The 25,885-nt window shown below is 47.3% G+C and overlaps 1 protein-coding gene across 2 annotated transcripts in view; it reads right to left on the bottom strand.

Annotated features, from left to right (window-relative positions):
• The window catches only part of BICD2 (BICD cargo adaptor 2), a 53,633-nt gene that overhangs the window by 8,256 nt on the left and 19,492 nt on the right, over positions 1 to 25,885 (bottom strand). For both annotated transcript variants that reach the window (XM_082400909.1, XM_082400910.1), the window contains exons 2-3: positions 8,306 to 8,518; positions 1,633 to 1,785 (exon numbers count right to left, since the gene is read on the bottom strand). In XM_082400909.1, the coding sequence (XP_082257035.1) occupies positions 1,633 to 1,785; positions 8,306 to 8,518 (366 nt within the window). The remainder of the gene's footprint in view (positions 1 to 1,632; positions 1,786 to 8,305; positions 8,519 to 25,885) is intronic.

The following is a 25,885-nucleotide window of genomic DNA, read 5'->3' as shown; positions in this document are numbered from 1 at the left end:
CATGAGACTTGCTCATCACCAGAGATGCCATGGAAATCAGAACACATCCACACTGCCAATTTGTCAGGTGACTTAAAATGTTGCCAAGTGTATACTGACTTTAAATTCTAAAACTACTTAAATAGCACTAAGAGTTGATTAAATATTTTAAGATATGTAAAACATGTATCTAGATGTGCAATATGACCACTACTTCTAATCATATTTCAAGATGAAGGAACTAAAACTCCCACTGAAGTGGGATGTGCCTCAGCTGCACATACCACCCAGACTGAGAGAGGCCCGAGTGGGAGTGGGAGTGAGAGGCAGAATGCAAGGTCATGCCTGTTCAAACAGTATTTGCAGGTGGACAAGGAGAGAGCAGACAGAAACCAATGCTTGATGTGGGTACTTAGGATCTATGGGCAACTTAAAAAAAATTTTATTATCCTGCAATATGTGTACAAGAAACAAGGAACAAACCACTCAGAGGCAGGACCAAGAGGGTCTCTGTGGGTCAAGGCCTGGGGTAGGGGAACCCCAGGGAGGGGCCAGACTCTACCACGTGCCACCCAGGGCCTGGTTTCCGCCTCCTCAGGATGCTTGTGTGTGACTGCAGATGAGCACAGCATCACAGAGGGCCTGCTATGCAGCTAGAGAAGGAGCTCCTGTGCCTATGTTCTTGGGAGGAGATCCACTCCCTGCTGGTTGTAACAGTCACAGAGGTTCTGCTGTCAGCATAAACACATGGGCCCACACTTTCCTATGCAGGATTTAAATACTCAGGTCCCTGATGTTTGGGGTTCCTGGAATAAAGGTCCCCCCAGTCTCCACCCTGTAGAGCTGTGGTTCTTGGAGAGTTAGGTGGTAGGGTCAGGTCTTGAGGGGCCTGAGTGCCCAAGACCCCCTGGGTGTTCTGTTACAGATGGAAGTGACCCTCTTGTCCCATCACAAGTGGAGGTGACCTTCCTGTCTCTGTCCTCTCACTGGTGGAGGTGACCCTCCTGCCCCTGTCCTCTCATAGGTGGAGATGATCCTTCTGTCCCCATCCTATCACAGCTGGGTAGAGGTGACCCTCCTGCCCTGTCCTGTCCCAGGTGGAAGTGATCCTACTCATCCCACCCATTGCGGTGTTACTCGAGGGCATGATATGACAGCTTGGACATCTCCACACTGTTCAAGGCCCACCTGGCTTCACCCCAAGGTCCAGGACCACATGGAGGTCAAAGGGGGCTGGCAAACCTGAGACAGTGGGAGAAGTGGGTGCGCTGACAGCTCTAGGGTCCCACAGGGCATAGGGACATCTCTAGTCTCCTGTCAGTACCTGAGAGGAGATGAAGCTGCACACCCAGACTCTGGGGTTCTTTATCACCTCCATTTTTTTTTGTTTTTTTTTCATCTTTGCTGGCTGGAACACCTTGTCTAGCCCAACTGCCAGCCAACAAAACAGCCAAAGGCCTTGTTTTTCTGATCTTGGAGGGGCTGGGCCCTGCTGCCACACCCCTGGTCCACAGTGGCATGCGGCCCTCAGCTTGAGTGTGTGGAAGGAGGGTGAAACGCCTCCTGACCACGGAGATAGCAAAGTGAGGGTTAGGCCAGGGCCGTGGCCCAGAGCCAACCTACCTGTCCCACCTGCCCAGCCCAGATACTTGCCTGGTTCTGCCTGAGCACAGACACCTGCTTTTGCAGACTGATGTTCTCCTCCTCCAACTCCGAGTAGTCCTGCAGCAGACGGGCCTCCCGGAACTTGTACTCCTTGATGTCATCCCGCAGGCGGCCACGCTGAATCTCTACATTTCGGTTGATCTGCCAGGAGGAAGGCAGGTGTGAGCAGCCTGCCCTAGCTGGTCTCACCACCCCTGGGGCAGAAGGAGCTCAGTGCAGCCAGGCCCACTGTAGTGGCCATGCGGCTGGGACTTGGAATCCCAGGCCTGCTATGGTGCCCGATGTGGCCACCTGGCGAGGAGCTGGGGCCCTGGGCTGTGAGGTATGGCAGTGAACAATGCAGGATCTCAGCCTGCTCTGACCCTTGGTTTCTTCATCTGTAAAATGGGGTTCAAAGTAGTTCCTCTGTCACGTGCTGCTGGTAGCATGTACAATGATGCAGAGCTGTGGAAACAGTCTGCAGCTACTCGAACAGTTCAGCACAGAGTTAACATCTGACCCATCAATGCCCCTCCTCGGCATGCACTCGAGAGAAAGGAAAACACACGTCCACCAAAATCTTGTGCACAAATGTTCAGACACTATTCACAATAGCAAAGGTGGAAACAACTCAAATGTCCACCAACTGATGAGATAAACATGCTGTAACACAAATAAATCTTGAAAACAACATGAATAAAAGAAGAGGTATTAGTGGTCATGTACTGTATTGTATGATTCCACTTACATGAAATGTCCAGGATAGGCAAATCCACAGAGATAGAAAGCAGATGGGTGGTCGCTGGGGGGCAAGGAGAAGATGGGATGGAGAGTGGCTGCTAATGGGGTTTCTTCTTGGAATGATGTAATATTCTAGAATTGATTTGGGATGGTGCATAAATCTGTAAATATACTAAAATCCACTGACTGTACACTTTAAGTGGGTGAGTTGTAAGGGATATGAATTATCTCAATAAAGTTGTTAAAAAAAGAGTTCTTGCCTCCGAGGTGCCTTGAGGATTCAAACATCATGCACGGAGAGAGGCGAGTGTAGACCTGGCATGAACTGTGCAATCAAGACTGTTGGGAATTCTCAACTGGCTGCTACTATGTGCCGTGTGCCAGGACCTGGGTCCCTTGGCCCACATTCTGGGGCCACCTTGTATACTGTAGGATGTTTAGCAGCAACCTGAGCCCTGCCTACTGGATGCAGCCCCCACCCCTGTTGTGACCATTGAAACTGCCTCCAGACATGGCCAGTGTCCCATGGGGGCAGAATCATCCCCTAGACAAACTCTCCATCTCTCCCCACATCCCTGTTCCCAACGCTCCAAGCAGCTTCCCCCACATGCCTGCAAAGATCTAACACCCCCCCACGCCAACACCGCCCCACCTGGACCCTCGGCTAGAAGCGCCATCACCCACTGGGCCCCATAGCTCACCCTGTCCTCCTCACCCAGCACACTGGCCTCTCTGCTGGTGCTGAGGTTTCTTGTGATCACATCCGTGCATACACTAAGATTCCATATAGGTACACACGGAACAGCAATGTTGGATTGGTAAAATGAAATAGGACCAATAAGAAAAAAAGTTCAAGAAAGCAACAGAGAGGGGAGTGAGTCATTATATGTATCAAGCACTCCTGACAAACGCTTACTACCAAAATCTCCAGTAAATGGACTAATGCAGTCTTCTCAATAAGTGACCCAAGGAGGTATCCAAGAGTCAACACCAGAAAAAACAGACACCAAGTTACTGACTGGAGAAATGCAAGGCCCCCGGAAAGCAAAACTCCTATTAGGCAAAAATAAACAAAATAACAATGTGAGTGGCAATGGGAGGAAACATATACTTACTTGCTTCCTAACGAAGTTCTGCATACACCTCGACTCTGGCCATTTCCCTTGTTTACCACCCAACTGACTGTTATGGTTAATTTTAGTGTCAACTTGTCTAGGTCCTGGCATCCAGATATTTGGTCAAACACCAGTCTAGATGTCGCCATTCAGGTATCTTTCAGATGAGATTAACATTTAAATTAGTAGACCCACTGAGTAAAGCAGATCACGCGCCATAATGTGGGTGGGCCTTATCCAGTCAGTTGAAGGCCTTGAGAAAAAAAAAAGACAGCCTTCAGACTCAAGCTGCAACATCAGTTCTTCCCTGGGTCTCCAGCCAGCTGGCACAACCCACAGATTTTGGATCTGCCAGCTCCCACAACTGAGTGAGCCAATTCCTTACAATAAATCTCTCTCTCTCTACACACACACACCCCTATTGGTCTGCTTCTCTGGAGAGTCCTAACACAATGATTGCAATATAAGAACACATGTTTGCTGCATCCACTTTGTGTAAGGCAAGCTGGTTGCTCCCCACCTGCTGTGGTTCAGCCCACTCTGGCCTGATGCACCTGCTGAGACCACCTGCCTACTCTCAGTATGGGAGGACACAGGAGGTAAGATGGTGAGACAGGGGCAGCGGGTGGGAGCTGTTGGTCACGAACAATGTAAATGGGCTTTATTTAAAACTTAACAACTCCCCTCAATAAAACAAGTGGTCCTGAGGTGGACAGAAAGAAGACAGAAAGAGATAAGACCACGGGCCAGCCTGATTGCCTAGGCCAAAGCCCTCTGCACCCCAGAACCTATGTGCCCAGGCTGCGCCAGAAACCTCTGCTGAGCTGAACCCTTGCGCAGTCTTCCTGCACAGGAGTTGTCTTTGTTATTTTTATTGAGATATGATTCATATACCATGAAGTTCACCCACTGAAAGTGTACAATTCAGTGGTTATAGCTTCTTCAGAGTTGTGCACCATTACCTGTTCCGGAACATTTTCATCACCCTAAAAAGAAACCACACACCAATTAGCAACCACCAATCTGCTTTCAGTCTGTGGATTTGCCTTTTCTTGACATTCACAGAAACGGACCTGGACAACGTGTGGCCTCTCTGTGTGGCTCAGAAAACCTTTCACTGGCGCTGTCTCCATACTGGCACTGCACGTGATGCTCAACCACCCCGAGGGGCATCACCCACTCCTTCACTACTGAGTACGTACCAAGTGTGCTAGGTGCTGCTCTAGGCTCTGTCTTGTTCACTGAGGCACGTGTACAGTCGCCCACGCACAGCACACACATTGCCAACTGGTGTCAGCTGCTGCTGAGGGAGGCCGAGTAGGTGAGGAGGGGTGTTGTACTGAAGTCAGGTCTGGGAGTCTGGAATGCAGAGCAGCCAGTACCCCATGTCGCAGAAGCCGCATCATGGCGCAGCTGGAGCTAAGGCACAGGGAGGGAGCACCGCCCAGCACAGGAGCGCTCCAAAGCTGGTCAGTATTTTCCCTCAGAGGAAAGGGCAAGATGTTTAGCCAGGAGGCCATAGCCCAAGCCCCAGGAAAGGCCTGTGGCCCCGTGTAAGGCCAGGGTGGAGGTGGGAGGGATGCCCCAGCCCAGTCAGAGTTGTGGAGCCTGCACAGGGAGAAGGTGAAGACAGAGGCAGAGACCGGAGCAATGTGAACACAAGACAAGGAACACGGAGGGTTGCCGGCACCCAAAAGCTGGAGAGGCTCCACATGGAACATGGTCCTGCCAGCACCTTCATTTCAGATACAGAAAATCTTAGAGAATAAAATTCTGTGGTTTTAAGCCAGTAGTTTGTGGCAATCTATTATGGTGGCCCGAAAAAACAAATATACAAATATAGGTTTAATACCAGGAAAAAGACATTGCTGTAACAAATACCTGAATATGTGGAAGTGGCCGTGGAGGTGGGGATGGCCAGAAGCTGAAAGAGCTTTGAGGAGGACAGGAAAAGGCCAGACTGCCTTGAGACTATTGGTAGAAATGTAATTGTTTCAGGTGACTCTGGTGAGGCTCAGAGAAGAGTCACAGAGAAATCTTCAGTTGCCTTAGGGAATGCATATACCATCACAAAATAACACTAGAAGAGGTATGAATGTTAGTTAGAAGTGCTCCCAGTAAGGCCTTAGGAGGGAATAAGAAACAGTGGAAAGGCTGTCCTTGCTGTAAAGTGGTAGAAAACCAGGCTGAGCTGTATACCAGGGCTGGGTGGAAAGCAGAATTAGTAAGCGAGGAATTTGGATGATTAGCAACCTCTGGGTTGTCTGCCCATGTGACAACCCCATGCCCTGGCTCTGGAGCCAGGTGTCCTTCTGTCCAAGCCTGTCCACTCCACACTGGAGCATGGGGCTGCTGCTCCTGACCCAATACCCACCACCTCACTTTGCGGCCTAACACCTTGCTTTCTTCCAGAAGCTCCTGGTGGCCCAGATGCCACCATAGCAGGAAAAAAGCCTTTTCCTGGCTCCTAGCCAGGACAGGGGAGATGGCAACCGACATGACTTCTGCTGGGACATCTTTGTCACTCACTCCTGGGCCTGTGCAGGGCCTGACATGTGCAGAGTCCACCAGGACAGCAAGGCCAGGGTCCAATGGGACAGAAAGACTTTTCCTAGGTCCCACCGGGCAGATGCTGCTGACACCTCCACAACTCACAGTCCTGCTTCGCCAGGAAGCCCTCACCCCTCCATTCCCAAGGCAAATCCGTGGAAGGCCTTGGCATGTGCAAAGGACCTGACTCTGCCTCCAGCCAGCTGTGGCCGTGCACAGCTCCTTGGGTCTCTGCTTCTCCATCTGCAAAATGGGGCCCAAGGCCATGTCCCAGGACAGAAGTCGGCGGGGCCCGTCCATTCACAGTGCAGAGGTCAGGACCCACTGACTTTAGGCATGCAGCCAAACCTTCTGCACCTTGGTTTCCCAATTTGTGAGATGAGGGAAGTAACTGGATGCCCACAGGGTCACTGAGAGGACAAGTTATGGGGTAGCTGGAACTGTCCCACATGCTGAGCATGTTTGCTACACGTGTCACATGATGGAGGCCACGAGTTCCTCTTGGAGAGTTGGGCATGGGGGAATGAACCCCTAAGCCAGTCATCGCAGGGTGGAAGGATGGGGATGGGGGTGGGGGTCAGAGGGCACAGCACAGCTGGCCCATCAGTCACTGAACATGGACGGCAGCAGGACCAGGCACAGGGAGGGAAATGACCTCCTGTGGAAGGGGCATCTCCTATGGCGACTGTGCAAAGCCTCCTTGGCTGGGTCACACCAAGACAGGTACAGGTTGGTGCCTATCAGGGACAGTGCTTGGTGTTGTGTCCTCATGATCCAGGCTCCTCAGCCAGGCCCGAGCCTTGGTGCAAGCCTCCTGTAGGATGGGGGACGGCCATGGAGGAGCTCAGCAGAGCAGCTCAGGTAGAAGTGGCAGGGCCAGGACCAGCAGAAGAGTAACTTGAGTGGGATGGGAGCAGAGTACAGACAGAGCCAGCAACGATGGGGACACTGACCAGGGCTCTAGTCTGAGTAGGCAGTGATGGAGAGCCTCCACTCCAACCAAGAACCTGGCATGGCTCCACAGTGATCCTACATAGCTCCTACAGTGATCAGGGGCACAGGTGGGGCCTCAGGAGAGAGATGCACTGAGGATGTATGGGGGTGGGGAGGAGAAGGCTTCCTCCTGAAGCACTAAGAGGAACAGCAGGAATCCTGGCCCAACCAGACCTGTTCTTCAATAGCAGTGTGTGGGACTGGCTGAGCTCATTTCCTGACGCCAAAGTCAGTAGTCAGCAAGTCCCCCGCCACGCTCCTGACAGCCCCCTTCTGGAAGAGGGAAGGAGCAGAATGAGTCTGGGCTGGGCAGAGCACCTCTACTGGCTCTTCCGGAAAAGGGTACTTAGTCAGCAGAGTCTAGTCTCCAACTTGGGTGGTCAAATCTACAGCTCCGATGGCCCCTTCTCCCCACCCTGACTAGAATGCTCCTGTAGGAGGAAATGAGATCATGCACTCCCCCTGGATCCAGCCAAGTTCCTCCCAGGCCCACAAGCCTTGGTGATCTCTGATCCCAAACCAGGGTGGGTGACTACTCCCCACTGTTGCCGGACCCTGGGCTCTGCCCCAAACCTTGCCAGTGTCCCCTCCCAGCCCTGTGGGACCTTGACTGCCATACACCCTCACATCTGAGGTGTCGACCTCAGAGCTGCCCACCGCTCAGAAACATCTGCTGTTTTGGTCACCTGTCACTGCTCCCCGCCCCCCCCAGGAGAATAGAGGCCAGAGAGTGGGTCTTCCCACAGCCCAGAGCAAGGCCTCTTGCCCTTCCTAATGAGAACTTGTGGGCTCTAACAACCAGGGACCACCCCCCCCACCAAGGCCACAGCCAGGACTGCAGCTCATGTAGACTTCTGGTTATGCCTGCTCCCCTGATGCTGTCCCACCCCATCTTGCGAATGGTGGCCCACCCTCCCACCTCTCTCGGAGGGCACTGGATGCCTGCCCTCCCCTCTCCACCTGCCCAGGCCTCTCATGGCCAGGCCCCTGTCAGGGGCTGAGCTGATCCTAGGAGCTGTCTGTGGTGGTCCCTTCTGATTTTGTTGTCACGAGCTGGCAGGTGGACACTATAATTCTGTTGTTCACATGAGGAACCCAGGATTCACATCAGTCCAAGGGCAGAGCTGGGATCCTGCCACCCTCAGCCCTTCCTGGACCACCATGAGCCACATAAAACTGGGCTGGGAGTGGAACAACTTGTGGGTGGCCCTGCCCCCAGGAAGCACTGGCTTGTTTTCCCACCCACCCACAGTCAAGCAGCCCACCCTAGTTCTGCTGCTTACCTCCTTCAGCTCCTGGGCCACTGAGGCCAGGCGCTCGTTCTCCGACTGTGTGTTGGCAAGCACGTTGCGCAGCTGCTTCAGCTCTGTCTGCAGCTCCAGCACCTTGCGCACATAGTACTGCTCCTTGGAAGCCGACTCCTGGATCAGACTCTCCTCCCGGCTCTCGCCGTCCGCAGCCACCTTTTTATGGTTCGTGTGGGCCTGTCCAAATGCCTGCAGGAGATGAGATGCTCTTGAGAGGGAGACTGTAGGCAACCCTGTGGCCAGACACGTGGGGGAAGAGGGGGACACAGGAGGAGCAAGATACCTAAGGGCTACACGAGGGCTGTGAGGTTACAGAAGAGCTGGGAGTGGGGCTAATGAGGAGCCCTGGTGGGATGGGATAGAGGGACGGGCTGGAGGAACTGGGGCGAGGCAGGGATAGGAGGCCCCAGCCACCATCTCTGCCAGTGTGGCCCCCATCAGCAGACTGGCCCCAGTCCGGGGCCAGGAAGGGAAGCCCCCAGAACCAGGGTGGGTCTGAGGTCTCCCTCCAGATATGGAAACCAAGACTCAGGGAAGTGCCCTTACCCTGCCTGATCCTGATTCACTCATCCTGGGAGACACCTGTGCCTGGGGAGGCCTAGGAAGGTGGAAGCCCAAGCCTGGCACAAGTTAGGGGACAAGAGTGTGAACCAGACCACTCAGAATCGGCCAACAGGTCCCCATGTGTGTCCTAGTCAGGAGACCCTGCCCACCTGTCCAGGACCTGAGCACAGAGATAAAAATACCAGAGGGGAGAGGACCCACCATCCCCAGACCCAGCAAGGGCTTTAGGCTGTAAGAGGCAAAGGAGCATGTGGCTGGCTCAGGGAGGAGCCCCCATGGGCAAGTACAACCAGGATTGGCGCTGGCCTGCCCAAGTCCATGCCCCAGGTCCCGGCCGGCTCGGACCTGCCATCGTGTCATGTCCCCCCAGGTGTCACGGCCCCTAGTAAGCACTTTTGCTTCTCTTTCCCTCCCACCCTGCACCATCACAGTAGCCAGGACGTGACCCACATAGGCCTGTAGTGTGTGTCCTCCCCAGGGGCCCCCTTCCCACTGGCCACCCCATGCAGACCTCTGAGGGGAGACCTTGTCTTTTTACAGGGCTCCTGGCTCACAGAAGAAAAATAAAAGAGAGAGGGCTCCTAAAGAGCAAAGAAAATGATGCCTTTATCTCTTGAGAGAAATAGAAACATTTTCATTCATTTATTATTTAATATGAAGTCTAGGAATTTAGTCCAAGAAAACAACTGGGAAAACGTGCAACGCCATGTATAAGGATGTTACTGAGCAGGACTGTTGGTAATATAAAAAATCAAAATGTAGAAAGTGTCTTGTTTCTCTGTCGGCAGGGGACTGGCTAAATAAAGTAGGGTAGGGTATGGTCAGGGTAACTGCTCTCCCTCCCAAGAGTGAGTCTTGTTCATCTGCTCTCAGCCACTGAAAACCTGCTCAGTGAAGACACAGGCTCCTTTTTAAATCAAGTCAGCTCAGCTCTATGATTTCTATTGCTGTCCTCCACCTCCTCCATCCTGGTCCCAGGGAAAGACTAAAGCACAAATCTGTGTCTACGTAGGACCTGCCGTATCCTGGGTGGCAGCCCCAACCCCCAGCTGCACACCAGCCCTAGGCGAACCAGAACTTGCCAGGAGTGCAGGAAGAACCCAACCCATGGGGCAGGTGTATTGGAAAGCATCAGCCAGCTCATGGGTGTCTCTCCAAACCTCCAGACAAGCCTAACGGGGTAAACAGAGCAGAACACGCACTTGAATCTCGAGCTGGAGCACCGACATCTCGTGAGGCACCATGTCATCATCAGAGGCTATCCTGAGGTGCGATGGCTAAACACACGTGTGCGCACACACACACACACACACACACACATTCACACCTTGGCCTGAATCTTCACCTCCACCCAGCTCCCAGCCTGGGGCCCATGAGCACCCAGGCAGCTTTTCAAAGACAATGGAGCTGGAGACTTACACCTCCTGCCAAGACAAGACACTCACAGAGTCTGGATCTCCCTCCCATGTGGAAAACTAAAAACAACTGGGAAGTTTATGTGACTAAGCAATAGTTTTCAAGTCACTGAACACCAGATAGTGAGAGGCAGGGCACAGGTAAGCTCCGTGACACCCCCCACTCCTCCCAGAAGGAACTTCAGCCATGGTGCAGAAAGAAACTGAGGCCTGGCAGGCCTGAGAGAAGGAGGTGGTACTGGAAGACAGTGAGTGGACAAGGCAGTGAAGGCAGTAGACCTTTGAACAGAGGGGCCCTCAGTCCTCGCAGGGGACAGTCAGTGCAAGCCTGTGAGGAAGCCACCGAAGCCAGGAAACGGCCACCCATAGGGACAGAGGAAACAATTCCACTGCCTACACAGGCTGTAAGCAGCGCTTATTCCTACCAGCAAGAGGGAAGCCCTAACCCACAGGCAGCAGGTAGAGCCCTTGCAGGTCAGGACAAAGTGGAGCTGGGGAAATGCTCTCTGGTCCCGACCAACAAAGCTTAAGGGCAAAACCTGAAAGGATCGAACTATATCCCAGAATAAAGCACACGAACACACACAGGAATAACGGCACCATCTCCCAACACAGTGAAACCCAGAACCTGGCACCCAATCACTGGTGACTGGGCCTGCCAAGGGGCAGAGAAGCCAGTCCACGAGGAAAGGAGAGGACAGAGTGACACAGTGACAGAGCCGGGAGATGGGGCAGGACTGATTTCTATAGGCTCAGGAACACTGAGCCATGCCAAGTAGCAACCAGAGAAGATACAGAAGATGGAATTACAAGGTGTGAGATGAAAGGGGCACTGGATGGGATTAACGGAAAATTGCACAACACAGATTAGTTAACTTGAAGAAACAGCAATAAGACTACTCAAAATAAAACACATAGGCAAAAAAAAAAAAGACTAAAACACCAAACACAGTGTGAGCGAGCTGTGGGATAACTTCAAGGAGCCCAACACACGGGTAGTTAAGAGTCCCTACGGGAGAGGAAGAGAGGATAAAAAAAAAACTTCAAGAAATAATGACTGAAATTTTTCCAAATTTGATGGAAACTATAAATCCACAAATCTTAGCAGCTCATCAACCTCCAAGCACAAGAAATAAGAAGAAAACTGCACTAAACATATCACAAACTTGTTTAAAACCAGTGATGCAGGAAAAAAATACTAAAATCAGCCAGAGGAAAAAGGACACACTACTTATAGAGAAGGAAGCATAAGGATGACACAGGATTTCTCTGACAAACCTGGAGACAGTGGAGCAACATCTTGAAAAAACAAAACAAAAAACTTATTAACTGTAGCGCCATACCCAGTGAGAACTGTTCAAAAATAGAGGTGAAATAAAGACTCCAGACATACAAAAGTTGTAAGAATTTATCACCAGCAGATATGCATTACAAAGTGCTAAATAAAATCCTTCAGGAGAAGAAACACAATACCAGATGGAAATCTAGATTTACAAGGAGTTATTAAAAGCACCAGAAATGGTGACTACGTGAGCAAATATAAAAGACTTGTTCTTCTTCTTATGTAAATCCCTTTAAAAGATAATTAAGAGATTCAATGCAATCTCTATCAAAATTCCAATGACCTTTTTTTGCAGAAATGAAAATTTATACAGAACTGAAAGGGGCCCAGAACAGCTAAAACAATATTGAAATAAAACACAGTGGGAGGACTCACATTAAGTTTTGAAATTCTCAAACTTAAGATTTCAAAACTTAATATGAGGATACAGTGATCAAAACAGTGTGGTACTGGCATAAGGATAGACAATATAGACCAACAGAACAGAAGAGTCCAGAAATAAACCCTCACAGATGTGGTCAATTGATTTTTGAGAAGCGTGCAAAAATAATTCAGTGATGAAAGAATAGTTTTTCAACAAATAGTGCTAGGATAGATGGAAATCCACATGCAAAAGAATGAAGCTGGATCTCTTCCTTACATCACATATAACAATTAACTCAAAATGGATCAGAGACCTAAATGTAAGACCTAAAACTACAACTCTCAGAAGAAAATAGGGATAAATCCTCATCACCTTGTTGGCAATGGGTTCTTCCATGTGACACCAAAAGCACGAGTAACAAAAGAAAAAAATAGATAAATTGTACTTCATCAAAATTTAAAAATCTGTGTATTAAAGGACATTATTAAGTGAAAAAACAACCTACACAACAGTAGAAAATATTTTTAAATTTTGTATTTGATAAGGGTCTAGTATCCAGAACATATAAAGGACTCCTATAACTCAACAATAAAAAGATAAACAACCCAATTTAAAAAGTGTACAAAGGACTTGAATAGACATTTCTCCAAAGATTAAAAAAAAAAGGCCAATCAGCTCATAAAAAGATGCTCAACATCAACAGACATTAGGGAAATGCAAGTCAAAACCACAATGAGATAGCACCTCACACCCACTAGGATGGATATAATTGAAAAATAAAATTAAAAAAAAGAAAAATAACAAGTGCTGGTGAAGGTATGGAAAAACCGGAACCCTCATACATTGCTAGTGGGAACATAAAATGGTGCAGCTGTTCTGGAAAACAGCCTGGCAGATCCTCAGAAAGTTAAACATAGAATTACCATATGATTCTGCAATTCCACTTCTAGGTATAGACTCAAAAAAAAAAAGAACATATATATCCACACTAAAACTTGTACACAAATGTTCATAACAGCCAGTAAGTGGAAACAACCCAAATGTCCAGCAATTGATGAAGGGATAAATAAAATGTGGTCTATCCATACAATAGCATATTATTTGGTAATAAAAAGAAATGAATTACTGATACACGGTACAACATATATGAACCTTGAAAATATTCTGCTATGTGAAAAGAGCTAGTCACAAACGGCCACATATTTTATGATTCCATTTATATGAAATGTCCAAAACAGCTAAATCTATAGCGATAGAAAGCATATCAACGGTTGCCCATGGCGGGGGGTGGAGTTGGGAGGTTGGAGTGGGTGACAGTTAAGGGGGTATCTTTTGGGGCTAATGAAAATGTGCTAAAATTGGTTGTGGTGATAGATGCACAACTTTGAATATAAAAGCCAATGAACCATACATTTTACATGAGTAAATTGTATGGTAAGTGAATTATATTAATAAATAAAGCCGTTAAAGTTGTTCAAAGAAGTTAAAGAATGAAAAAAAGATAAACCACGCTAACACTCATCAAAAGACAGCTGGAATGGCTCTATTAATATCAGATAAAGTAGATTTCAAAGCAAAGAATATCACCAGCGACAAAGTGGGTCATTTCATAATAATAAGGAGTCTAGGGACTTCCCTGGTGGCACAGTGGTTAAGACTCTGCCTGCCAATGCAGGGGACACGGGTTCGATCCCTGGTCCGAGAAGATCCCACATGCTGCGGAGCAACTAAACTACTGAGCCTGCTCTGTAGAACCCATGAGCCACAACTACTGAGCCCACGTGCTACAACTACTGAAGCCCACGCACCCAGACCCCATGCTCTGCAACAAGAGAAGCCACTGCAATGAGAAGCCCATGCACTGCAACAAAAAGTAGCCCCTGTCCGCCACAACTAGAGAAAGCCTGCGCGCAGCAACAAAGACCCAACACAGTCAAAAAAACAAAAAAAGGAGTCTAAGTCACAAAGACAACCTTACAAGTCTATGAAGCAAAAACTGATAGAACTGCAAGGAGAAATAGATAAATCCAAAATTATAGTTGGGAGAGTTCAACATCCAACTCTTCATATTTCTCTCAAGATTTCATAGGACAAGTAGACAGAACATCAGTAAGGACACAGAAGACATGAACAACACTATTAACTAGGTTGACCTAATTGGCATGTGTAGAATCTCCCACCCGACAGCAGCAGCACACACATTCTTTTCAAGGACACATTTACCCAGACAAACCATATTCTGGGCCATTAAACATGCCCCAAAAGGATTCAGGCCATACAGAGAATTTGCTCTAACCACAGGGAATTAAATGAAAAATCAATAATGTAAAGCTCTCTAGAAAATCCTCAAATATTTGGCACCTAACCAACACATGGGTCAAAGAAGAAATCAAAAGTGAAACTAGAAAGTATTTTTAACTAAATGAAAATGAAATGAATGTGAGAATTTGTGGGATGCCACTATAGCAAGGACTTAGGAGGATATTTATAGCACTAAATGACTATGTTACAGGAAAAAACCCCAAAAAAACAAAAACCAAACACCAATCCAATCAATAACCTCACTTCCATCTTAAAAACTAGACCAGGTAATGGACACAAAGCTCAAGGTACAGCTAAAAGCCCTGTGGGGTTAAGCCCTTTTAACAGATGAGACGACTGAGGCTCACAAGGCTAAGAGCCTAGGCCCCAGGCACACACCTCGTAAGAGCCCCACGTTCACCCCGGCTCACCGTGCTTGGTCTTCTCCAGACAACACTCCTTCAGGCCTTAGCCCAAATGTTCTCTGGGCCTTCTACAGACCGAGGGATGAAGGCCTTCAAGTCCTGCCTGGTGGCTGCCATGTTCCTCACCTCCATGTCCCAGACACAAATTCTGTACTGAACACAGACCCTATAAACCCCACTGGGAGCATGGTTTTAAACCCTCCTTATAGACTGTGTATTACTTAGGGGAGGAGCTGTTTCTTGTTTGCGGCTAGTCTTTGGGCCCACATGGTATGTGATGAGAGTTCAGCCAGCCCCAGTCAGAACTGTCTCTTTTCAGCTGTGTGCTTGTGTATTCACTCAGTTGCTCAACAAACACTGGACAGCAGGATGGTGGACTAGGACACATATTGTCATGCCCTGCCTAAAGCCCTCATGACCTCTTATCCTCTGGTGGTGGGAGTGTAACTGGTACAACCACTTAGGAAAACTATTATCTACTAACACTAAGCACACACCTGTTCTCTGACCCTGCGTGTTTATAGGAGCATTATTTACAAAAAACCCAGAAAGTTCCCAAGTTTTGTCAACAGAAGGAAAAATTATGATATAGTCACATGACGAAGTACTACACAGAAATGAAAATGAGTAAATTACTGCTATTTAGACAACAGAGACGAATCTCATATAATATTGGGTGAAAGAAGCCAGACACAAAAGAGATATACTGTATGATTCCATTTATATATACAGTTCCAAGAATAAGTAAAACTAATCTCTGCTGGTATTAGGGCAGTGGTGACCATTGGGTTGGGGGAGGGCCCTTGAAAGAGGCTTCTGGGGCTGGAGATGTTCTGATTCTTGATCTGGGTGCTCATTATATGGGTGTGTTCAGCATCTGGAAGTTCACACTTATGCTTTGTGCTCTATATGTTTTTCCTCAATAAAAAGTAAAAACAGAAACAAAAAATTAGAAAAGCACATGAAATTCAAAGAAAAAAAGGAAGCAATAATGATCAGAGTAGAAATGAATGAAATAGAAAAAATATAAAATAAATTAATTCAAAAGTAAGTGCTTTGAAAAGATTAATCAAATTGATAAATCTCTAGCCAGAATAACTGGGGTGGGGGTAAGGAGCACCACAAACATTAAAAAGCATAATAAGGGAATATCATGAGCAGCTTTATGCCAACAAACATGACAACTTAGATGAAATGGACAAATTCCTTGAAAGACAAAAACTACCAAAGCCCACTCAAGAAGAAATAGATTATCTGAATAGTCCTATATCTACTAAAGCAATCGAATGTGTAGTTGAAATCCTCAAAGAGAACATTCTGGGCTCAGATGGCTTCACTGGTGAATTCTACCAAACATTTAAGAACGACATAAATCCAACTGTACACAGATTCTTCCAGAAAACTGAAAAGCAGGGAATACTTTCCACCTAATTTTATGAGACCAGCATTACCCTGTAACCAAAACCAAAGACAGTACAAAAATCTACCAATATATAAAAAGGATAAGGAACCATGATCCAGAGGGGCTTATCCAAAGAATGTAGTGTTGATTAGCAATCACTAGAAAAAAAATCAATGTAATTCAGTATATTAAGACAAAAAAAGAAAATCTATGGGATCATCTCAAAAGATGCAGGAAAACCTGATAAAATTCAACATTCATCCCTGATAAGCACTCTCAGCAAACAGAAGGGAGCATCCTCAACCTGATAAAGGGCATCTTCCAAACACCTGTCAGCTAATATTATTTAATGATGAAAAACTGAGTCTCCCTACTTCTGTTCAACCTTGCACTGGAGTTCCCAGCCTACAGTGCAATGAAACAAGAAAAACCAAAGGCATCTAGATTGGAAAGGAGGAAGTAAAACTGTCTTTATTTACACATCACACAACAGTCTGTATAGAAAATCCAAAGAAATCTACAAACAAGCCACTAGAACTAATAAGTGAGTTCAGCTAGGCTGCAAGACACAAGATTAATATACAAAAATCAAACTTATTTCTATATGCTAGGATTGAACAATCAGTAAGTGAAAAAATTTTAAATATTATTTACAATAGCATTAAAAATATTAAATGCTTATGCTTAAATCTGACAGAAGATGTGCAAGACCTATACGTTAAAAGCCACAGAATATTGTTGAGAGAAATTAAATAATGGAGAGATATACCTATTCATGGGCCAAAAGACTCAATATTGTTAAGACGTCAATTCTCCACAAATGGATCTTTTAATTCATCACAATGCCAATCAAAATCCCAGTATTTTTTTTTGGTAGAAATTGAACATCTCATTCTAAAATTCATATGGAAATTCAAAGGACCTAGAACAATCAAAATGACTTTGAAAAAGAACAACAAAGGAGTAGGACTAACACTAACTGATTTCAATATTATAAAGCTATAGTAATTAAGAGAGCATACTATCGGCATAAAGATGGACAAACAGAGGTACTGAACATAATAGAGAATCCAGAAATAGACCCATACGTATGGCCAACTGACTTGACAAAGGTACAAAAAAAGGCAATTTGGTGGAGAAGGGATAATCTTTTAACAAATGATGATAGAATAAATGAATATCCTTATATAAAAAAATGAGCTACAATCCATACCTTACAGCATATATGAAAAGTAATTTAAAATGGATCATAAGCTTAAACATTAAAAGTATAAGACTTCCAGGGGAAAACAAGATAAAATGTTTGTGACTTTGGACATGACCCACAGAAAGAGAAACTGGTAATCTGGACTCCAAAACTACGAATTTATGCTGTTAGGCAAGTTAAGAGAATGACAAGTCATAGACTGGGAAAAAAATGTTTGCAAATCACACATTTGATAAAGGATTTGTATCCAGAATATAAGAACTCTCAAAACTCAGTAAGAAAAATAACCCAATAAAAAATGGGCAGAAGAACTGAACAGATACTTCACCTGAGAAGATATATATATGAGAAGGAATCACATGAAAAGGTGCTCAACATATTAAGTGAAAAGGGAAATGGAAATGGTAACTACAATGAGTTACCACTAGAACACTGAAGATTAAAATGCCTGACCCTACCAAGGCTGGCATGAGGGTGGAGCAATTAGAACTCTCCTACACTGCTGATGGGGAGTGTAAAACGGTGCAACCACTTTGGCAAAGAATCTGGCAGATTCCTAAAAAGTTAAGCATACATCTGACATATGGCATAGCCATCCAGTCTTAGGTATTTACCCAAGAGCAATGAAAGCATATGTCTATACAAAGACTCATATAGGAATGTGTATATCTGTAACAGCCAAAACAAAACAAAAAACTCAAAACAACCCAATGACCATCAATAGGAAAATAGATTTTAAAAAGTGTGGAGCAGCCACACAATGGAATACTACTCAGCAATCAAAAGGGAATAGCTATTGATATGCACATTAACAAACGTACATCTAAAAATTATGCCAGACCAAAAAAAACAGTATGTGTTGTATGATTCCATTTATTTAAAACTAGAAAGTGCAAACAAATGTATATGTCATGGTCGCCTGGGGATGAGGAGGAAAGAAATTACAAATGGGGATGAGGAAACATGTGGGGATGATGAATACCTTCATTATCTCGATCACACTGTGGACCTCATGAGTATACACCTATATGGAAACTTATCAAACTGAATACTTTAAATATATGCAATTTATTGTATTTCACTTATACTTCAATAAAGCTAAGACAACAACTTGGATGTCTCTGAAGCATCAACCTGGAGACTTCACCCTTATGCTCACTGCCCCAGCTCACAGGCCAGGAGGCTGAAGTTGGGAGAAGTGGAGACTATCTATGCCCCTGGTCACTCAGCCCACCTGTCTGAGTTTCTTCTGACCAAAGCATCCTCCCACCTTGCACCATCCTGTGTAGGCTTGAGTCTATCTCAAAACCTGCCTCCCTATCCCAGGAAGCGCTCAGAGCAGCACCATTTACCATCTGACTGGGGTGTCCAGCTGTGGATATGCTTGTCCTCACCTCACTGCACACTTCCCATGCCGGTGCCTACTGGAGGGCCTCCAAAAGTTCCTGGGCAGCTCAGGGGCCCAGCTTTGGCCTCCATCCCAGGTCTGTCCACAAAATTCCCTGGCCACTCTGGGGAAGAAAGGCAACGACCTCCTGGACCACAGCATGTCTGTCTGGACTTTGAGGCGGCGGTGGCAGTGCCTTTGTGATGTCCCCTCAGGGCTGCTCCAGCTGTGAGCGGGCTGACGCTGTTCCTGACACAGGATTGCAGCCCATACCCTGCCCACTGCTCCGAAGCTTCCCAGGCCCAGTGAGCTCAGTTGTGAGGTCATGCCGGGCCCTGCTTCAAGTACATCCACATTCATGTGGACACCTGCAGCCAGAACCAGACATGGTGGGGGAGGCTGCAAGTGCCAAATGGGGAGGGGGCCAAGGGCAAGTTTCAGCCCAGGAAGGGGAGTTGCAGGGTTACAGGGGTAAGATTTCAAAGCCAAATGTGGTGGGAAGAGGGGCCAAAGCCCGGGGAACAGTGTGAGCACATGCCAGGCAGGAGATCCCAGGCTCTCTAGGAAGTATCAGGAGCCACTTTCTGAGAATGGAGGAGTTGGGAGTCTCAGAGACCACAGGGGCAGCCCGGGCAGGAAGACCCAAGTGGGGAGCAGAGGGGTTGGGTGGGGATGGGAGTCAGGCCTGGGGGCTTCCCCAAGTAACTTAGCATGCTGCCTAGTTTCTGTGGAGTGGCAACAGTGGTGAGGGCTCAGAGACTAGGGCACTTGCACACTTTGGTAAACGAGACCGGTACCACCCTGACCCTCCCTCCCTCAAGCCTGAAGTCTCACTGTGGGAGCCCTTAAGAGACAAGACAGGATGAGTTCCTGTCACGAAGTTCAGGTTCTGGGTGGCCCCACCTTGCTGCCCAGTGCAGCCACCAATCTCGGTGTGTTGGCAGTGAGGTGCCAAGGGCAGCATGGTCCAGAGCACAGGGCACCCAGAGAGCAGGACACAGAGGGGATGGAGTGCGTGCAGGGAGGGTGACAACTAGCGGACCACCAACCGTTTATGAGGGTGGGGTCTTGGCAGGGAGGGGACTCCCATGAGGACATTCATGCAACAAACCAAACCTCTGCTTCCACCAAGGGCTGGGACCCAGCAGTGGACAAACAGCCCCCCTCCTGCCTCTTCCACCTGATGAGAAGAATGGAGGTCAGCACACTGTGGCCCATGTCTGGTCCAAGCCTCATTCTACAACTAAAGTTGTACTGGAGCACAGCTAAACGGGAAAGCTGAAGCAGGCTAGCATGATGCTGGGGCTTCTGCCTTCAGTCCATGGGTGTGAGGCCCACATGGCCAGTGACCCAAATGGCCCACACACAGGGGCCACACAGCCCACACGGGGGTCAGCGACTGGACAGGGACCAAGAGCCTGGTGTCCACAGGGAGTTTGCGGACTTTCCAAGTAAAAGGCCCCATCCGCCTCTCCCTAACTTGCCTGGCTCAGGGCACAGACCTCAGGACCCCTCGGACACAGAAGGTCCCTCCAGAGAAGCCCTGGCTGCCACACAGGCTCTCTGGGCGGGGCATCCAGGGCAGAGACAAGGACAGGAGGGAGGGAACAGGGAGTCAAACAGGAAGAGAGCTGAAACAGCTCCATACTCTCAGCGCCAAAATCTGTATTAGTCAGGGATGCTCAGAGAAATGAAAGCAAGAGAATATATGTAGCTATACATAAGAGGAGACTTATTACAGGAGGTGGCTTAGGCAGTTACGGAGGCTGAGAAGTCACACAATCTACTGTTTGCAAGTTGTAGACCTGTGGCATAATCAGTCTGAGTACAAAGCCCTGAGAACTAGCAGCATCAACGCCTGAGGGCAGAAGATGGACATCTTAGCTCAAGCAGAGAGTGAACTGACCTTTCCTCCACATTCTGTTCCAATCAGGCTCCCAGTGGATTGGATGATGCTCACCCACACTTAGGGAGGTATCTATTGAACCAATGCTAATCTCTTCCAGAAACATGTTCACAGACACAACCAGAAATGATGTTTCACCAGCTATCTGGGCATCCCTTAGTCCAGCCAAGTTGACACACAAAATTAACCATCACACAGGCATGGGGTCTGTTGCAATGACCCTCAACTCTGTTGCTGTGGTGTGAAAGCAGCCGTAGACAACAGAGGCAAAAATGAGTAAAATGTTATTTACAAGACCAGACTGAAAGCCAAATATGGCCCTCAGGCAGCAGTTTGCTGACCCCTAGTCTGGGCCAGCACCTCGTCATCACCTGGCATCCACTTTCTGTGGCTCACCATAGAAAAACTATTAAGTGTATGTTGAAGGGGTCCATCCCTAAGCCAGGTGCAGAGGAGGAAATGTGCATTGGATCAGAGCCTGGAAGGATGAGGGGTGCTGCAGGTGTAGGGATGGGCATGACGAAAGCCCAGGGCAGGACAAGGTGGGCTAGGAGGAGAGCTGGGTCCTTATGCCATGCCTCTGAGCCCTGAACAAGAAGGCCCCTTCCTCCTCGGCCATGGCAGACCCTAGCACTCACTGGGCAGGAAAGAAGGTATGAGCACTGTGGTGTCTGCTGCCTTTGCTCCATCCTGGCTGTGAGTCTGGACAAGTCCCTCCCTTCGCTGAGCCCAACTGTAAACTGGGCTGTGTGTACAATGCCCAGTCCCAAGCCAGCTGATGGGCCCTGAGCCCCAGGTGAGATAAGCCACATTGAGCCCACTTATGAAGACTGCCAGGGCTTGAAGAGTGACCCTAGGTGAGCGTCTGCTCTGCAGTGTCCTCACTGCCCACTCCCCTTCCCATCAAGAGAACGATGTGAGCATTTCTGCAGTGAGCACGGGTTACCAGTCCTAGCTCAAAGAGGTTGATCCTTAGTCTCTGACACACCTACAAGGGGCCAGAAACAAGTCTGCATGAGGAGAATGAGAACAAGCCTGGCTCCTGACCCCAGCAGGGCAGAAGCAGCAGTGGGAACCAGGCTGCAAACAGGGCTGCTCTGGAGGACCTTTCTTCCCGACCCAGCCTGGCCATCTTGTTAGCAGATAGGATAGGGGGTCCCTGGAGAAAGAATCAGGCATGGCTTTCTTGACATAAGAGAAGCCATTTTTGGCCTAAGACATTTTGTAATCTAAGCCTGGTCACAGCGCTTGTCCTTGAGCAGGTCTCAGTAGTTATCTTAAAGGAAGAAAAGAATGCAGGAACAAATTATTCCCTATTATCAAGTAAGAGAAGTAATAATAACAAAGATAATATATATTTGTAAAGACTCCCAGTTCTGTTTCAATGGTAAAGATTGCCCTGAAGTGCTCAACCAACGGATCAACTGGAACCTAAGGGATGATGATATGGACCTTTTCTGACCCTTGTGACTTCCAACTAATGCTTGGACTCTGTCAACCTTTGCCCCAATTCTACACTGATTTCTCCTTTGCTCTGGTCCCTTTATGAATATGCATACACTGCCCAAGCCCCTTCATGAATATGCATGTACCCTTATCTTAAAATTTCCCCAATTTAAAAAAAAATAAATTTATTTATTTTGTTTATGATTTTTGGCTGTGTTGGGTCTTCGTTGCTGTGCGTGGGCTTTCTCTAGTTGCGGCGAGCGGGGGCTACTCTTCGTTTGCAGCGGGCTTCTCACTGCGGTGGCTTCTCTTGTTGCGGAGCACAGGCTCTAGAGTGCACAGGCTTCAGGAGGTGCAGCGCATGGGCTCAGTAGTTGTGGCTCGCGAGCTCTAGAGCGCAGGTTCAGTAGTTGTGGTGCATGGGCTTAGCTGCTCCGCGGCATGTGGGATCTTCCCGGGCCAGGGCTCGAACCTGTGTCCCCTGCATTGGCAGGCGGATTCTTAACCACTGCGCCACCAGGGAAGCCCAAAACTTCCCCAATTTTTGAGGGAATTTTATGATTGTTGAATTCTCTATATTTGTTCAATACAGTGTAACGTCACTTAGGAATTGAACTTTTTTCTGTGCAGCATAATCTCACAATGCAGATGGCAAAGCGTCATTTTGATGGAGCTCTTCATTTCCCCATATTGTCCGGCAGAGGGCGCCTTATGTGGAAGGCAGCCTTGATCGTTTTTTGATGATTATTATGGACTGAAACACATTATTCAGAAATGTGGTAGATTTATCTTCAAAAATTATAAGGCTCTTTAGAGGATAGTTATATGCATGTGTACTTTTAAACTGTATTGTAATTCAAACAGTAATTTGTTCCACACAGGAACGCCTACACTGAGAATCATTACACTTTTTCAGGTCAACATTCTTTAAAAATTATTTTAGCTTGCTTTATGTTATTAACTAGTTAATTATTATTGCAAATGACCTTATATTCTCTTTCTTAAAGGTATGAAGTGAGCGGATACTGGCCAAATAATTTATACACATAGGTATTTTGCTATGTTTGTATCAATTAATATAAAAACCATAAAATACACCCATTTTAAAATCATATCTTATAAACCTTTAGAAATAAATGTAACATAAAAAATAATTTACTCCTGTGCCTACCTTCTTTATAGGTAAGAAGACAGACCAAATTTACATTTTCTTTGCCCTTTTTCTTTAAAACTGTATCTTTATTATATTGCCTGCAGAATTACATTTCCTCTTGTCTCTTTTCACTGACAAATCTGACAGGGGTTCTGCCACACTATCCAGCTCAGAAATATTCTTGAGTAATAAAGTGAAAACAATATTGAATAAGAAAAGAAAAAAAAAAAACTTCCCCAATTCTGATGTTCGGGGAGACACTGCTTTGGGAAAGATCCCTGGTGCTCTCCTTACTTGCTGCCAAGTAATAAACCCTTCCTTCTCCCGCTCTTTGGCTTGGTCGTGTCTTTTGGCTCGATATCCACCAAGAGGTGAACCAGTTTTTCGGGTGATGATCTGATACAGCAGGCACAATACATGCCAAACGAGGAGAACCGGACTAATAAGCATTTCCAGGAGGTAAGGCGTGCTTCCAGGAAGCAGTTTTCACAATGAAGCTTGGGATTTGGGATTCTCAACTTCCTTGGAATTCCTGGGCTGATCCAGCCCCATCCACTCACAGCAGTTCCCACCTCTTCCTGAAGGGCTACCAAGCAGGGTGTGGGCATCCCGGAAATTCCCAACTTCTATCAGCTGCCCATCCAGGCCCCTCTGTTGGGTTTCCTGCCTAATCCTGTTCCTGGGACCAGGGGCTGGGGATGGTCATTATGTACCCACCCCACATCGTCTTCCTGTGCAGGCTTATAGGAAACCCCACCGGCTAGCTTCACAAGGACCTTTCCAGGTAGCATTCAGTTCGCCTTTAGCAAGAGCATGCTTACTGAGTGTCTGGCCTCAGGTGGGTGCCAGTGGTACCAGGACAGCCAACACTGTCAGGCCCTCAGGACCCAATTCTATGCCAGCTGGGACTCCAAAGCCTGGCATCCTGGGGAACCACTTGAATGGACAGAAACACCGCCCACCCTCAGCTCACCAATGGTCTTGATTACTATAACCAGTCAGCACCACAGCCTCTCTATCCCCCAAACAGAGTGAGAAGTCCCTAAAGTGTCCCTCACTTCTTTTCTGGTTCTAAGTGGTGTCCCTACCAGAACCTCACCCTGGGAAGCAGCTCCTCAGAGCAAATGTGTGCTGAGAACCCCAAGGTGCAGGGCACCAGCCTGGGGCAGAGCTGGGCCACATGGCAGCTGGTGCTCAGGGAGAGAGGACTCCCTCCAGTCGTCACTCCACATGGTCACCATCTGCTGGCACACTTGTGCCTGCTGGACCTGGCGGCCCAGGCTCAGCCCCACCTGGAGCACAGAGCACTTACTAATCAGTAGAAAGCTGTAGTTGTCTGCTTCTGCTCTGAGGCAGGAAGGAGCAGCCTTGGGAGCTGGCCTCCCTCCCAATCCTTATGCAGGGAGCTAGGTAAGGAAGAGGAACCAGTAACTCAAGTTCAGTGCAGACTGCCGCAGAAGTTGTTCTGCAGATACTGACGGCTGATGGATTTCCCCTTACCCCAAAACTAGTACATACAAACCATAGGGCTGCACCACTCGCTTGAGTCAAGGGGGATCTGGCAACTCTGAGAAATGGAAAGAAGACATGATGGGGGGACCTGTGATATGGGGCTACACACTCTCTGTGCGAGGTTGTCAGCCCCAAGAAACCACATGAGCCTCATTAACCTCAAAATGGGCCGCAGGCTTATGAACTGGACACAGATAACAAGCTCTATAATATTATGAGATAAAGATTTTATAGCATTAGGAGATTAAAGTCTCTCAAAGGTTGATTAAACCTATCAACACTTAATTCACTGGCCAAAACAGCCTGGTACAAAATACTGTATAATGGTAGACATGCAAGAATGTGTCAACTGGCAAAGAACTCGACTGGGGTTCAAATGAGTCAGAATTAGCATCAACGTAAAGAAGACTCAACAGAAGGAAGAAGGGCACACGCTTCCTTTCCAGCTTTTTCCTACGGAAATGGTATCACAATGGGACAGAGTGATATCACAGTAATCTGACAAAGGGAAGATAACTACATATACGTGTGCATCATTGTAGAAGAAAAAATTTTAAATATATTTCAAAAAGTTTTCTGTAAATCTAAAACTGTTCTAGAAAATAAAAGCTATTAAACAAAATCAGTTCACACCCAAACACATGGAAATTGATCTCTTAAATAATGTCTGGACCAGAGAGGGCATACAGAACAAACAACAGGAAACCAAATAAACAAAAAATAGAAACATCTCATATCAGAACTTGGGGATCACTGCCAAAGCAGTACTGTGCTGCGGGAGGGGTTACACTAAAAATACATATTAATGATAAAAAGAAACAGAAACTGAACAAAGTAATGAGGCAAAGGTCTCACAAAGGGGAAGTGACACAACAAAAACCCAAAACAAAAGAAAAAAAAACAAAAGCCACTAAGTTAGTGTATTTTCTCAAGCTGGTGATGATTATATCCATAGGAAAAGCACATGCCCCTAAAACAGGGAGCTGCAAGCCAGTCCCCTCCGCCCTGCCGCCCCACTCCTTGGAACTTTGAACTGTGTTGCAGGACTTCTCTGTCCACTTCCATGTCCACTCACAGCACAAGACAGGATGGGGGGAGGGGAGGGAGGGGCAGTCATCACAGGCTCAATGGA

This window comes from Balaenoptera borealis, assembly GCF_965194805.1.
Source record: "Balaenoptera borealis genome assembly, chromosome: 8".
In the NCBI taxonomy this organism is placed as follows: Eukaryota; Metazoa; Chordata; class Mammalia; order Artiodactyla; family Balaenopteridae; genus Balaenoptera; species Balaenoptera borealis.
This window is presented reverse-complemented; position numbering and strand designations above follow the sequence as displayed.